This window comes from Podarcis pityusensis (assembly GCF_964106645.2).
Source record: "Podarcis pityusensis genome assembly, chromosome: 2".
NCBI lineage: Eukaryota > Metazoa > Chordata > Lepidosauria > Squamata > Lacertidae > Podarcis > Podarcis pityusensis.
Genome location: NC_138029.1, coordinates 100122177 through 100139142, shown reverse-complemented (window position 1 = coordinate 100139142; position 16966 = coordinate 100122177). Strand labels below are relative to the sequence as shown.

At 42.7% G+C, this 16966-nt stretch overlaps 1 protein-coding gene across 1 annotated transcript in view; it reads right to left on the bottom strand.

Annotated features, from left to right (window-relative positions):
* Nucleotides 1–1229: 1229 nt before the first annotated feature.
* SUCLG2 (succinate-CoA ligase GDP-forming subunit beta) overlaps nt 1230–16966 on the bottom strand; it is a 218403-nt gene continuing 202666 nt past the window's right edge. The window contains exon 11 of the mRNA XM_080995832.1: nt 1230–2914. Coding sequence (XP_080851958.1) covers nt 2799–2914 — 116 coding nt within the window. The 3' untranslated portion in view covers nt 1230–2798. The remainder of the gene's footprint in view (nt 2915–16966) is intronic.

Here is a 16966-nt window from a genome sequence, read left to right as displayed (position 1 = left end):
AGTGCACTCACTAGGAAGCTCTGTTGGAATGAGACTGCGGTATAAATTAATGTTGGGGGGAAATGAAGAAGGACTGGAAGCTGCCTTATACTGAGTCAGACCACATGTCAGAAGAAGAAGAAGAAGAAGAGTTTGGATTTGATATCCCGCTTTATCACTACCTGAAGGAGTCTCAAAGCGGCTAACAATCTCCTTTCCCCTTCCTGCCCCACAACAAACACTCTGTGAGGTGAGTGGGGCTGAGAGACTTCAGAGAAGTGTGACAAGCCCAAGGTCACCCAGCAGCTGCATGTGGAGGAGTGGGGACGCGAACCTGGTTCACCAGATTATGAGTCCACCGCTCTTAACCACTACACCACACTGGGTCTCAGGGTTGGAGTCAGGCATAGGTCAGCAACAAAAACCATAGATCACCTGCAGTTAAATCTTTATTTAAACGAACAAGCCACAGCTCAGGCCTAGTGTTCTTAGCAACTCTTCCCAGGTCTTGCCCCAATGAAGCAGTTGCGAGGACTGAAGGTCGCCGCCTTCCCAGTGTCCACCTGGAGTCCTCCTCTCCAGGGTCTTTCCCATGCAGTCTCATGCTGTGTCTGTGCACAACCATCCTCTGCTCTCTCATTTCGTTTCTTTGTTAGTTCTAGGAGACCAAGGGGGAAACTCCCTGGAGCAGCCTGTCTCCGCTCCGTCTCCTGGCTGCCCTCCTCTCCAGCCTCAGAGTCAGAGTCTGAACCGATCTCTGCCACAGCCTCTTCCTGTTCACTAAACCCTGCTACCTCTTCAACTTCCGACACCACCTCCTCCCAGTCTGCTCTTTCTTCTTCTGACCACTCATCACGGTCCCACCACCAATTCCCTGGCTCTGAGCCTTCTTCCCTTGGGGGTTTCCTGGTTGGTGCATTCCATCACTCTTTTGTATCCCCCCAGTCCATGACATCCAGCCAGTCCAGACGTCAGAACGGCTTTTCCAGCCCTATATGCAGAGGCTAGGACCTTCTGGTTGTGAGAAAAATGTGTGATCTAACATTAATGGTGCAATTCTGTGGTGTCTGGGAGTGTGTCCCAGGGGAGCATCAGATTTCACAGTGGTGGTGGGGGAGAGAAAATAGAGATTTCCTCCCATCTTGCTAGTATGGGTCCAACACAGCTTTGGAATTGGTGGTTTGCCTACGACTTCCTGAGAATCCTGTATAAAAAAACCAAACCCACAGCATTAAATGGAACTAATGAGATATTAACAATGAAAAATTTATTAGATAATTTTCACTTAAATTAGTTTCAATAGTCTTTCCTGAACATTAAACAAAAAAGTTCAGCACATGCATTTGTGGTTTAAGTTAGTTAGACAATGTGGCGTATACTTCTGTTTCCTTATTGTAGAACTCGTGTGAATTACCAGCACCAAAAACAAAGTAGATTTCAACAGTGAACATTCCAGTTATTGTTCTTTTTAAAAAACAAATCTTTCCATTGTGAAATAAGCATAATAGTTATTGAATCAGTTCAACAGCTTCTGCACCTTTTTTGCATACATATTTTCCACAAATCAAAGGCACGATAAAGCCAACGTTAAGTACTTGAAAGTTCAATTTATTGCAAAATGAAAATGAAGCACATGATTAATACCTTCTTCGCAATTAACAGAACTGGAAAGTTCTTATCTCAAGCCAGATTATGCCCTAATAATTCTCATTATGGTTTATATATTTTTTCACATTCTTTTTAATGACGGCAGGTTCCCTGACAGCTCCTACTAGGCAGGTTTGACTAATCTCAGTGGGATAACAGTATAAATGTTTGAAGAAATGTCATCCCCCCCACAAAAAGATCTTCAGCACACTATGTCGATTCTCCAGCAACAATGCACATTGATTTAGGAAGGTCACAGTCAGTATTAAGTGGACACACAGTTATCAAAATAACATGGCACTATGCATTGCATTCGTCCTTCACTGCTTAAGTATTCACACGAGAAACTCATTCATTCATGATATGATATATCAGTATGGTTTCACACAGCTACATTTTTGAGTTTTCTTCTGATGTGAGGTATACAGTGGATATCAAAGCACAAACATTTAATTTTAAGGCATGTGTGAAACAGGTACGCATCTTCTAAGTGAAAAATCCAATTCCTGTTATTTTGGCTCAAATGACATAATATAAATGTAACCATTTCTCTAGCCCTAGTTGGAAAAGCTTTTTTTAAAAAAAATGGCCAAGATTCAGAAAGCTGTATCTTACACCCTGAAGGCTTTTGGGCATACCCAATTTGGAGTCTTTTTTTTTTTTTTTGTCTTTTAAAAATTCAATTGGCAAGTCTTATCACAAATGGCATTTGTGACACTTTCAAAAGTTTCTTGCCATGTTGGAAGGCTGCTATTTTTGAGAAATAAAAAATTCCCATTGTGTGCTTCCTTGGATCCTGGCCATGATGACCAATAAAGACCGAACCATTCTCTACTATTCCTCCAGGACATTAAAGATGTACCAAAACACCTTACAAAAATTACAAGTCACTAACAATGGCATATTATATGAGGAAGAAACCAGAGTGGAAATAGATAGTGGTTACTCATCATAATGTACTCACGGACCATTGTGAAATATCACTGAACAACAGGAGCTCTGTGTGAAGTTCCAAACAATTTTTTTTTTTATACACCAAAAAACTCGTACTTTATTATGGATAGGTTAGGCTGACCAAATAGAGTTTTACTCCTGGCTGGTTAAAAGATATGCATTTGAGACAACTTGAGGAATGTTGTATGTTATATAAAGTCCTTTGCTGGAAGTGTCTTCTATTTCTTCGTCACACTGGCCACTGCCTTCTTGGCAGCATCTTCAAGGTCACTTGCGGCGGTGATCGGGAGCCCACTTTCAGTCAGAATGCGCTTGGCTTCATGAACATTTGTCCCTGGTGGGAGAAAGAGGAGGGGAAAAGTTAACTTCCAGTTTTTGCCTTCTAGATTTTGCAGGTCCAGAAGAAGGAGACCGAATGGAGATTCTATTTTACACCTAATGAACATTTTGATGTGAAATCACCACACACACACACACACACACACACACACACATCAACAACAACAACTCAGCAGGTTTCCAGTATTCATGACTGCACAGATAATCTCAAAACACAAAGACTGTTAAGGCTTCAAGAGCCACAGAAATACAACTTCAAGGACAATCTTCTGAAACTTGGAGAGTCCCTGCCAGTGTATACAATACTGAGTGTGGGGTAGAATAATAGAATCATAGAGTTGGAAGGGATCCCAGGAGTCATCTAGTCCAACCTCTTGCAATGCAGGAAACTCAGCTAAAGCATCCACAGTAGATGGCCATCCAAGCTCCACTTAAAAACCTTCAAGGAAGGAGAGTCCACAACCTCCTGAGGGAGACTATCGAACAGTTCGTACTGTCAGAAAGTTTTTCCTGATGTTTAGCTGGAATCTCCAATGGCCTGATTTGGTAGCTGGATTTCCAAGAGGCAGAGGAACCAGAGATCAAATTGCAAACGTGTGCTGGATTATGGAAAAAGCTAGAGAGTTCCAGAAAAACATCTACTTCTGCTTCATTGACTATGCAAAAGCATTTGACTGTGTCGACCACAGCAAACTATGGCAAGTTCTTAAAGAAATGGGAGTGCCTGATCACCTCATCTGTCTCCTGAGAAATCTCTATGTGGGACAAGAAACTACAGTTAGAACTGGATATGGAACAACTGATTGGTTCAAAATTGGGAAAGGAATACGGCAAGGCTGTATATTGTCTCCCTGCTTATTTAACTTATATGCAGAATTCATCATGCGAAAGTCTGGGCTGGAAGGATCCCTAGCCGGAATTAAGATTGCTGGAAGAAATATCAACAACCTCAGATATGCAGACGACACAACCTTGATGGCAGAAAGTGAGGAGGAATTAAAGAACCTTTTATTGAGGGTGAAAGAGGAGAGTGCAAAATATGGTCTGAAGTTCAACATCAAAAAAACGAAGATCATGGCCACTGGTCCCATCGCCTCCTGGCAAATAGAAGGGGAAGAAATGGAGGCAGTGAGAGATTATACTTTCTTGGACTCCATGATCACTGCAGATGGTGACAGCAGTCACGAAATTAAAAGACGCCTGCTTCTTGGGAGAAAAGCAATGACAAATCTAGACAACATCTTAAAAAGCAGAGATATCACCTTGCCAATAAAGGTCTGTGCAGTTAAAGCTATGGTTTCCCCAGTAGTGATGTATGGAAGTGAGAGCTGGACCATAAAGAAGGCTGATCGCCGAAGAATTGATGCTTTTGAATTATGGTGCTGGAGGAGACTCTTGAGAGTCCCATGGACTGCAAGAAGATCAAACCTATCCATTCTGAAGGAAATCAGCCCTGAGTGCTCACTGGAAGGACAGATCCTGAAGCTGAGGCTCCAATACTTTGGCCACCTCATGAGAAGAGAAGACTCCCTGGAAAAGACCCTGATGTTGGGAAAGATGGAGGGCACAAGGAGAAGGGACGACAGAGGACAAGATGGTTGGACAGTGTTCTCGAAGCTACCAACATGACTAAACTGCGGGAGGCAGTGGAAGACAGGAGTGCCTAGCGTGCTGTGGTCCATGGGGTCACGAAGAGTCGGACCCGACTAAACAACAACAAGTTTTCTAAGTTCTCGTAGAACCTTTTTGATTGGAGATGCCAAAGATTGAACCTTGGACCTTTGGCATGCAAAGTATATGTTCTACTGCTGAGTAAAAGGTCCTCCTGCTGTATCTTCAAAACAGGCCAATATGTGCTCAGCAGTAAATTGTTTAGGTTAGGGGCAGGGAACTTTGGGCCCTTTAGACATTGCTAAGCTACTACTCCCATCACCCCTAACAAGCATGGTCAATGAGCAGAGACGTTGGGAGTCACAGTCCAGCAACATATGGAGGGCTAATTTTTCCCTACACTGATTTAGATTAAGGTTGCTGCAATGCAGTGCATGTTCCTTGGAACAACAGAACACACTTTTGAGCCTAAGGTTGCAATCCTGTGCACATTTACCTGGACGTAAGCTTAATTTAACAGACAGTGGGACTTAGTTCTGAGTAAATATGCACAGGACGGAATAGTAAGAGCCGCATTAGCTGATGCACACTTCATGTTCAGTCAACAGCAGCACTGCTTCCCCTTTGAAAAAAAAATGCCATAAATTAAGAGAGACATTTCAGGGAAGTGTGCGTTACACTCTGTCAAGCTCCTATAAAAGGCACATGCATAGCTAAATGAGAGGAGATTAATTAAAAGAGATGACTGATTGCTGCTCACATCCTGTAGCTCTTTGCTCATTAATGCTGGAAAAAAGATAGGCGCAGTTGAAATGTTCTGGCAGAGTGATCATACAAATTCCAGCTTTCCCAAAAGCCTCCTATGCGCTTTGGGCATCTCCTGACAATGATGGCACCTTTCACGGGGTAGCAGAAAGGGCAACACACAAGACAAAAAGGTCTGTCAGAAATTGAGACAGGTGCTCCCCCCCTCCCCCAAGCTCTGGAGGCTTTAATAAGCACAGGCACTGAATGTCAATAAGGAAGATCAATACAAAAATGACAAGTGCCGTCTCGGAACCATCCTGGGAGTGGAGACCTCATTTGGGCCTTGAGTAAAATATCCACACGTCTATGTTGGGACTAAAGCTAGAAAGAGGACAGTCACCTTTATGTTTCATTCCTGGAGCAGTAAAGCGTGGCAATAAATCAACGGGAAGGGGATCAGTGTCTGGCTGTATAACGTGGAACAGATATATTTCCCCCATGTAAGTCAGGATGGCAGGAACATACAGAGCTGTTTTAGACAAGTCCATTGTCTGCATTGATTGGAAGAGACTCTCCAGGGTTTTGGACCGGGGACATTTTCCAGCCATTCCTGGACATGCCAGAGGTTGGACCAGGGACCTTCTGAATGGTCTATCAGTGATCGGCAGCTCTTCTAGTTAAGTAGGGCTGGCTGGCTAAGTCTTATGCAACAAGTGCAACAAGCTTCAAAGCGGCTCAATAAATATGCACCAATGAAGTATTATTCAAATGCCTATGCCCTACAGGAGCTGGTCTACTACTATGCATTTATACTAGAGATGGGGAATGTGATCTTCCAGATGCTGATGGACTACAAGTCCCGTCATCCCTGCTGGATAGGGCTGATGGTAATTGGAGTCAAACGGTCAGCATGGTCAATGGTTAGAGATGATGTAGTACTGAATATCTGCGGGGGGCATCATGTTGGGGGAAGGCTGGTTGAGAGACTTATTTTTATTCAGAGCGGATGCTCAAGAAGTTCAATTCTCTGTGGGTCTTCAATTTCTATACTTGAACACAAAATAAGCAGAGGCTTATGCCCGTTCGTTAAGTAACTACATTTCAATTGGATGAAATGAGTTTCACATACCAGGAATATTAGTAGGTGGCTTAAATCACCACTAACCAGAGAGCTGCAGAATTATCTTAATTGTGGCAGATGGAAAAATTCTTGCAAAATCTTTTCCTCAAATTGCATGTGAGCGAGAACATCGATCTTTAAGTTTAAGAGCCAATGGTTTCACAGTCCCAACAGCAGGTAAAATCTCTCCATCTCAATTGCAGGAAGGCCAGTTCAATAGTGTTTACTCAGCTTCGAACTGTAAGTAACAAAACCACTGAAGACCACTTACATTAGTCATTTACCACCCACTGTGATAGGTTTAGCCTGTTTCTTTGTTCAAAGTATCGCCAAACTTGCAATACTTCTTGTTATAGTAATGTACTAAATGCACCTTTGCACTGAATATACCCATGAAAAGATTATCTTGATTCAACTCATTTAGCTCCAATCAAAACTGCTTGATTGTGATGCACGGAGGGAAACTGAAAAAACAATCCCTTAGCGTCAAAGTGGTGAATGTGGAGTCAGCATACTCTTCAAAAACGGGATGGAGCAGAGGAACCTCCTATCATACAGGAGCCATGGCTTGTCTCTACCTGGCAGAAATTCCACCTAAGTCATCAGAGAACAAAGCCAGGGTCTAGCTGTATAATTCAGCTGATTTCACTGCTGTGCTCTTCTGTCTTGCTCAATGCTTAAACCAGGGCTGAATGACCCGTTGCCTTCCAGATGTGAACTCAACACATACCTCTTTGACAATAATCATTTCCCTTTCTAGGGTCAGATAGGTCTAGAAGGCTAGGCAATGTTCACACAGCATAGGAAGAAAGCACGGAGGTTACAAAATGCAGGCACACAAAAACCAAGGCTAATACATTCTATTTAAAAGGTTAAAGGCAATTGTTATTGGGACACTTAGTGCAGAATCTATGTCTATATCTAATATTCAATTAAATATCACAATGTTTGCATCATTGTTGAACTTTAACTTCCATCAGCCTCGGACAGCATGACCAATGAGAAGAGATGATGGGCACCATTGTGCAAAAAACCACTGGAAGACCACAGGTTCCCCATCACGATTTTTGAATAGTTTAGCACAATGTGCACAAGCCTGCCCTCTCATTGAGGACTGCATGCTCCGCTCACCCTTTCTTCCCATGTGACTGCTTTTAGTTAACAGAAACTTCCCATGCTGCCCAAACTGAAAATTGTGGTTAATAACAACTATGGTTTGTTTAAAGAAGCCAGTTTTCATGAACAGTGTTTCAAAATGACATGTTTGAAACTAACCAGAGTTACTGTTAACCACAGTTTGTTGCACCTGGTGGCAAGATAAACCTTGGGTAAGGGAAGAGGAAAGCTTCTGAATTTCTCCTCAGTAGGAGAGGCTGAGAGGGAGTATGCAAGCTCAGGAGGCGGCCATTTGGGACTGTGCATGAGCAGGGAATTATCCTTATGATTAATTGCTACAAAACACTCAAGAGTTATGAATTGACTTATCTGACATTTAAAAGACTGGGATAGCTCCAGCTTGAACAAAACTCTTGAATGTGTAGTGAGGCCCTGTGGAGTCTGAAAATGCAATCAGGCGACTTCAGGCCAGCTCTAGTTAAAAGGGACTTCTGATGCAACATTTTAAAGGGAAAGTGAACTTTGGCACGCAGTGCCGGCGATCTGGAGAGGTATACCTAAAAACCTTACAATAAGTTTTACTTTGATTATGCACCAAGTGTGCTGAAAAACACAGAAATAAGGTCACGGAAACTTCTTCCAAAGAAGAGCTTATCTGGGCCACTTTTTGTTGATAATTGGCAATCTCTGAAAAACTATCACTTGGCAGTGCTCAGAGCTTCCTTCTGCCCTGTTTTCTTTCTGCACACATAATGCAGTCCCAATGCAGCTTCCAAAAGACAAACATAGTTTTGACCTTAACTCCCTCTTCCTTTGCCACTAGAATGTAATTAATGTCATCTCAATATTTAACAATTTGTGCTGCTTCAGCCCTTTTAATCGGAGATAATCCTAAATGAGAGCAGAAGGATGTTAGTCATTCTGGAGACTACTGCTTATGCTCATGAATATGCCAGGACGTTTCCACAGAATGTGAAGATAAATTATAATCAGGTCACTTCAGGACGAGAATGGGGAATTTTTAAACGGGATAAGATGCCGAACCAATTTAAGCTTCCAAATTGCATCAAGATCATTTTAATCTGGGTGTGTGTGCCAAATTCTTTTTATACTTCCATAGAGGGATTTTAAGATTTTATTTTCCTGCTCTTGATATCCCCTTTGCCAACTTTTGTATCAACAATACAGAATCCCTCCTGCAGTATATTGACTTTCGGTGTCTTTTTTTTTTTTATTATAAATAATTTTTATTAAAGTTTTAAACAACAAAAGAAAAAAAGAAAAGAAAAGCATACAGAGTACATATCTCAAAAAAAAAAAGATAACAAAAACACACACACACAAAAACACAATTCATCAATAAAAAACAAAAAACATAACAATTAAAAACAATATCTCTTTTCCATTTCCGTTTTTTTAGTTTACTTATTTTCTGGACTTCCTCATACCTCCTTCTTTTGTATTCCAATCCAAATTGTTTGTCCAGCAGTTTCTTTTCAACTTTTTTAAACCCAATCTTTCACTTTAATATAATACTGTAATATATGACTTCAACTTCTTTAAACCTAATCTTTAATCTTAATATAATATAACATTAAAATTTTTCCTCTTAATTGTCAAATTTCCATTTCTTTAAACATCATTAATCCTAATCTTAATCTTAGTCTATCATTAACTTTAACCTGTACAGCTGGAAGCCGCTTATTTTCAGTCCACCATCACTCTAGCATTCTTTAATTTTGCAATGTTTCTGAAGATAGTCTTTGAATTTCTTCCAATCTTCCTCCACCGACTCTTCTCCCTGGTCACGGATTCTACCAGTCATTTCCGCCAGTTCCATATAGTCCATAAGTTTCATCTGCCATTCCTCCAGCTTGGGAAGTTCTTGTGTCTTCCAATACTTTGCGATGAGTATTCTTGCTGCTGTTGTTGCATACATAAAGAAAGTTCTATCCTTTTTTAACACCATTTGGCCGACTATGCCCATGAGAAAGGCCTCTGGTTTCTTAGGGAAGGTATACTTAAATACCTTTTTAAATTCATTATATATCATTTCCCAGAAAGCCTTAATCTTTGGGCACGTCCACCAAAGGTGAAAAAATGTACCTTCAGTTTCTTTACATTTCCAACATTTGTTATCGGGCAAGTGATAAATTTTTGCAAGCTTGACTGGGGTTATGTACCACCTGTATATCATTTTCATAATATTCTCTCTTAAGGCATTACATGCCGTAAATTTCATACCTGTGGTCCACAACTGTTCCCAGTCAGCAAACATAATGTTATTTCGGTGTCTTCAGTTCACTTAAAATCTTAGGTGAACTTTTCATTCACTAGGTAAAGTGGTTGACTTCTGCAAAAGAGCCACAAATGAGTAGCTTTTAGGTTTCCGGTACACTAATTTCTCTAACTTTTCATGTTTGAGTACTCGGAACACTGAAAATTGCAGAGGCAACAGCAGTTGCGATTCATGAAACTCCCCTGCTCCTTTTGGGGAATGAACAATATGCTCTGAGAGAAAAAGATTCCGCAAATACATCCAACGTACTCTGTGAAATGTCCTCCCGCATTCCACCAAGATATTGAAGCAAGTTTGGAAATGAAATTGTTGAAAAACTGGAGTATCACAGATCAGAGTTGGAAAGCATCTCAAAAGCCAAATTGTCCAACCCCCTATCAAAGTAGGAAATACAGCTTCCCTGACAGGGAAGCCTCTGCCAATAAACGTCTAATAAAAGAGCCTGTCACCTTCTGAGGCAACCTGTTCAGTTGCTAAATAGCTTTCCCAATCAGTTTCCCCTAACCCTTAGTCAGAAATCTTCCTTCTTCTAATTTGAACCCATCGTTTTAAGGTTCTGATAGCCCTGGGTTTGTCTTATGACATGTAGTGGTGTTGTGCTAAAATACAGTGGTACCTCAGGATACAGACGCATCAGGTTACAGACTCCGCTAACCCAGAAACAGTACCTCAGGTTAAGAATTTTGCTTCAGGATGAGAACAGAAATTGTGCGGTGGCAGCGTGGCAGCAGCGGGAGGCCCCATTAGCTAAAGTGGTACCTCAGGTTAAGAACAGTTTCAGGTTAAGAACAGACCTCCAGAATGAATTAAGTTCTTAACCTGAGGTGCCACTGTAGCGGTCAGCACATTCCACCTTGAGCAATTATTTGCTGATGCTAGCAGGCCTCAAAACTGAGGTGCATGGCTGCAGATGGTTGCTGGAGCTGTCTTCGGGGAAACGTCACTGAGAGATCACTCTGAGGTTGTCACTCTGGTGTATTACAGGCTTGGCACTTTTGAAACATCATGAAACATCAAGCCAGGACATCTAAAACCACACTAGTGCCCTGCTCCCTTCTTACTCGGCAGCCTTCCCTAAACCAAATTCCTTGTTCATTTTGCCACATCAAAATGCTTAAGGGAATGTTAATGAGATCCTCCTAAAAGAAAGCTAATTATACTAGCAGCTTTCTTCTAATGACACCCCTTAGCTGTTAACCATAAAGGATTATTTCTGCTACACAGATGAGATATTTCTAAAACGTGTGGGAGAGCAATATGAACAGGGCAAGAGACACCCGGTCTTGTATCCAACTAAGTCACGGTCTTGTATCCTACTAAGTGCACGAGCGAAATGGCACTGTGCAATGGAAAACCACCTGCACCCACCCCAAATCTGCTCCGAGATTTTACTTAACCTTTTTTCCATAGCAGATTTGAGCGCGGGACAGGGGGCACGCAGGAGAAATAAAGGGAGGGGAGTTCTGTTGTGTTATCCAACTACAGTGGTACCTCGGGTTAAGTACTTAATTCATTCTGGAGGTCCGTTCTTAACCTGAAACTGTTCTTAACCTGAAGCACCACTTTAGCTAATGGGGCCTCCCGCTGCCGCCATGCCACTGGAGCACAATTTCTGTTCTCATCCTGAAGCAAAGTTCTTAACCCGAGGTACTATTTCTGGGTTAGTGGAGTCTGTAACCTGAAGCGTATGTAACCCGAGGTACCACTGTACTTGGCTAAAAGACAGTTCTGACCCAGGCATGCAAGTATATCTCAAAAGTTGCCAAGGGACAGCAAACACATGCCCAAATGGCTCAGTCGGTACAGCATGAGACTCTTAATCGCAGAGTCAGGGGTTTCCTGCATTGCAGGGGGTTGGACTAGATGTCCCTCGTGGCCCCTTCCGACTCTACAATTCTTTGATCCCCTTGCCGTTCTTTCTTTGGAACAGGTTGACCACTGTGAGAGCAGAGTGCTAAACTAGCAGGGCTCTTTGTATGTCTTGTTCTAGCTGTATGCGAAAATCATTTGCAAAATGCACAGTGACTTCAATAGTGCTCTCCTAGTGCAGGCTATACTCTTGGAAGTTCTGCATCTACAGAGCAGGCAAGGAGGCCAATATGGATAGTATCTCAATAGGAAGCAGAAGATGGATAGTATCACAATAGGAAGCAGATATTCACTGGAGCTGAAATTCATGACGACACAAAACTGGCAGTGTGAGTAGGTGCAGTAGTGTAAACTATTAGAACTTGGGCCACGAGGCTTCTTCAGAAAACATTTAGATTTCTATAAATGCTGCAGCAAGGCTCCTCACGGGGTCCCTGCCATGGGAGCAGATTCACCCAGTGTGTTACCAGTTGCACTGGCTCCTGGTGGAGTATAGGGTCAGGTTTAAGGTGTTGGTTTTGACCTTTAAAGCCCTTTGTGGCTTAGAGCCCTCATATTTATGGGACCGCCTCTCCTGGTATGCCCTGCAGAGGACCTTAAGGTCCATGAATAACCATAGTTTAGAGGTCCTGGGACCTAAGGAAGTCATACTATCCTCCACCAGGGCCAGGGCCTTTTCAGCGATGGCTCTGACCTGGTGGAATGCTCTGTCCCATGAGACTAGGGCCCTTCAGGATTTAACCTCTTTCTGCCGGGCCTGTAAGACAGAGCTATTCCGCTTGGCCTTTAATTTGAATTCAGCCTGATCTTTTATTTCCCTTCCCTTCCCTCCCCCTCCACTTTTATGAAGATTACCCGCTCTGAGACCCCACAGCTAATTCTCCCCTGGCCTCCTCGCTGGCTCAAGTAGGACTAATTCAGCCACCTAGCTTCGGTGACTAGCTAATGCCTGCTGGATGGATGTCCCCCAAATTGATTTCTGAACTTTGAATTTTATTGTTATTCATGCTTTTATACTGTACTTTATGCTGCTTCTATGCTGTATTACAATTAAGTGTTTAAAATTTGTTGTTAGCTGCCCTGAGCAGGGCGGGGTATAAATGAAATTTATTATTATTATTATTATTATTATTATTATTATTATTATTAAAAATGAGTTTAAAGGGAAAGTAGTAAAGATTCTCAGTAATGGCAAGGAATAATCAGCGGTTTGTTTTATCCGAACCTTTTTTTTTTTTTAAAAAAAAATCTCCTCTCTGGTGTTTTGGTTTTCATTTTTTTTTAACTCAAAAGTTACATGCAGCTCTACAAAGGACAGTAAACAGAATTGATGTGAGTAAAAGTTTCCATGCCAAAAAAGTAAAATGGACAAAGTCGGGTGTTCTCACGAGGAATAAAAACGGGTGTGAATAGTTCATACGATATCAGTCACACAAAGCAAACACTTGAATTAAACTGTCTTGCGGAAATGAAAGGAAACAGGCAAATGATGTACAGGCAATAGATAGACTATGAGCAAAATTAACTATGCACGACATGGTGAGGTTTATTAAAAGCAGAGAAGACATTTTGCGGATGTCAAGAAACAGAAGCTAAAAGCCTTCCATGAACTAAAACGGGTGGAAGCAACCAATTGTTTGCACCCCGTTCCTGCCACAAAGCACGGGAATTTGATAAACCTTGCTTATTTTGAGACATGAATGAGAATATCACCAGAAAGCACAGCAAAAACTGAAACATCTGTAACCTAGAAAGCTCAAGAAGCAGGCTTTTTTTTGGGGGGGGGGGAGAAGCTTCCCCCTCTAAACTAAACCAGCATTAACCTCCTGCCACTGGATGGTGTTAGAGAACTGTAAACAGGTTTCCAACGCAAAGCTATCAAAATAATCTGCACTTTGCTTGCACGAAAGCAAGTTTGACAGAGAAAAGGCATGGGATTTGAAGAGAGATTTATACTGCCTTACTCCAGTCACACCGGATAATAGGGAAGATTTCCCTCAAATTTTAACTCTTGCAAAGTGGGGCAAAATGATGAACCGTTTTATTAAATATGCTAAGGAGCTGGGCACCAAATAAATTTGGGTCACCGATGGCCTGACAAATATACATCTGTTTTCCATATTATTTATTTATTTATTATTTTTATTTATTAATTTTACTTTTAGAAAGCACAGTAAAGTTACTTTTAGATGCATACTTGCATCTGAAGATGAACGATATGGCAAATGTCTGTGAATTTTCATTTCTCAAGTTTCAGATAAGTGTCCTGAATTATAAGAATAGGTTCCCAAACATTTATTGCAGATCCATGGAGAGATTAAAAAAAGAGAGAAAAACATGTCAAATTTTCATGCAAGATGCTGCACAGAGTAAAACAATTATACAAAAACTGGGGGAGAAGCACAAGATCGGCAGTGCAGATCTATATACACTTAGGTTCCGCTATGCAAACCTAATTCGTTCCTGAGAAACGGTTCGTAGGGCAAGTATCTGCATAACGAGTCAAGCATTTCCATTATTTCCTGTGGGGAAAATTCTAATGTGTTCCCAACCAAGGAAGTTTAATTCCCAAATGATTTTAAAAAGGCGAGCAAAACCCTAAACAACAGTATTATTATAAGGAGAGATCGTACTCACATTCCTACTAGGAAAATTGTTCAGGATGCTGAACCATTGCTTACCGATTTGTACAAATGCAGGTCCCATCGTTCAGACCAGGGGTAGTTAACCTTTTTATACCTACCGCCCACTGATGCATCTTTCTTGATGGTAAAATTTCCTGACCGCCCACCAGTGCTTGATGGAAGCCGTAGAACCCCCTACCGCCCACCTAGAACCCTGAAACGCCCACTAGTGGGTGGTAGGGACCCTGTTGACAACCCCTGGTTTAGACATTTGTATAGCAATATCAGGGTACAAATCCTTCATGTGCAGAAAACTGAAGGTTCGTATAATGAGTGTTTGCATAGTGAGACCTGCATGTATGATGGTACGTACCATTTGCACAAGGCAGACATACACCCAATGGTCCAGCTGGCCCTTGTTTTGAATGGAGGACATGGGGGAACATAAGTTAAACTGGATGGATGCACAGTAGGTAGCTGAACGGATGATTTGATCAAATGGAAGAAGTTGGGTAAGATATTAGTGGACTGTCCAAAAATACAGCCCGTTTTATTTTGGGCAGTATGATACTGTGTTGAGCACTGTGGCATTGGGAAGTAGTCAAGAGTCTTATCTAGGCATTCACACAATTAGTATCATATACGGGGGAAGTGGGTATGAATTGTTTAGGTCCGCCCCTCCTCTATTGCATCCCCATTACATAGCCCTGCAGTGGGAATCCCTTTCAGGCAACCGCAGTGCCTAGAGACAGGTAGTCAAGTCACATACCGTATTTTTCTGTGTATAACATGCCCCCATGTTTAACACGTCCCCTATTTTTGGGGACTCAAACTGAAGAAAATGGGGGGAGATTGCTCAGAGGTGTTCAGCTGTTTTTGTTCTTTTTTGCGGATGATTGACCAGAGTTGTTCAGCTTTTTTGGGGTGGTGGTGGTAGACCAGATTTTTTTTAGGGGGGGGTATTGCCTAGGACTTGCTGATCAGAAGGTCAGCGGTTCAAATCCCCGCGACAGGGTGAGCTCCCGTTGCTCGGTCCCTGCTCCTGCCCACCTAGCAGTTCGAAAGCATGTCAAAGTGCAAGTAGATAAATAGGTACCACTCCGGCGGGAAGGTAAACAGCATTTCCGTGTGCTGCTCTGGTTTGCCAGAAGCGGCTTAGTCATGCTGGCCACATGACCCAGAAGCTGTACGTCGGATCCCTCAGCCAATAAAGCGAGATGAGCGCCGCAACCCCAGAGTCGGTCACGACTGCACCTAACGGTCAGAGGTCCCTTTACCTTTACCTATTGCCGAAAATTGCTCACCTGTCTGAGCAGCGCTGCCGCCCATGCTCCACATAAGCCGCCTATCAACTGTTCCTTCCCCGCCAAAAGAACAGAAAACGCCAGCCCTGTTACCGTGGCAAAAGCAAATAGATGCCAGAACTTGTCGCAGCCACCAAAGACATCGCAGACCAACCAATCCCATGTCAACAAAGTGCACTGGCCATGTATAATACGACACCCTCCCATTTCTGAACGTGATCTTTTTGGGAGGAAACCTCGTCCAATACATGGAAAAGTACGGTATCCATAGCAGTGACCACAGGAGGAATGACTGCTGGGAGGAGCACAGAGAGAAGAAACACCATGGCGCATCCAGCGCAACCAGATGCCTTCATTTGCCCCAGCTGCAACAAAACAGCATCAGTCTCTACAGCTGCAACAGGCGCTGCAACCTTCCAACAGTTTGACTTCACACTCCTCCATTGATAGACGTATGCCCACAACAACATAGCCCTGCTACCCTCCATGTACTGGGCGGGGAAGTGTCTGTAGCAGGGCTCCGGCTGTACTTGTGGTGGATCCCCAAGTGATTCAGGAACCCTCCCTCTCGAGATCCTAAATTGTGCAAGGAACCTCTGTAAGCACAACAGGCTCCACACCGCACAGGTTTGTCTTTGCAAGGCAGGGAAAGTGGCTGGGCTAGGCAGGGGGATGCGACGGGGCTTGATCCTCACTATGCCTCGTGGTGTGCGCTGCACACCTGAACAAGGCTAAAGAGTAGCACAGCTGCTTGCCTAGCAATTAGTCCTGGGATTCACCATCTATATATCTGGCTGCCATGAAGCCATATACAAATCTATGCCTTACTTGATACAGTGGGACAGTTAGTAACATCCCTTGGCTTGTTTGTACAAGAGCTCCCCTACTCGTATTCCATGCTCCATCTTTTGTAGCATGTATCTGAGTCCAAAAGGTATACCTTCACTATTAAGCATGGATTACTCAAAAAGATGCCTCTTAAATCAGGCTTCCTCAACCTTCGCCCTCCACATGTTTTGAGACTACAATTCCCATCATCCCTGACCACTGGTCCTGCTAGCTAGGGATCATGGGAGTTGTAGGCCAAAAACATCTGGAGGGCTGAGGTTGAGGAAGCCTGTCTTAAATCAATAACAAAATTTTGATGTGGAACAGCAGGGAAACGTGCTCAAAGGCATTTTCACCATGCCTGATTCAACCATTTATTCTGGAGCTGAACATCTGCGTTTGTCAGATGTCGAATTTTAACTGCCTTGTAGTGTCTTCTGCGGGAATCTGGTATCTACATACTGTAATAGGCGGATGTTCATCATCTGCATATGTTACACCAATGCATGGTGTAAGTGAGGCAGAAATG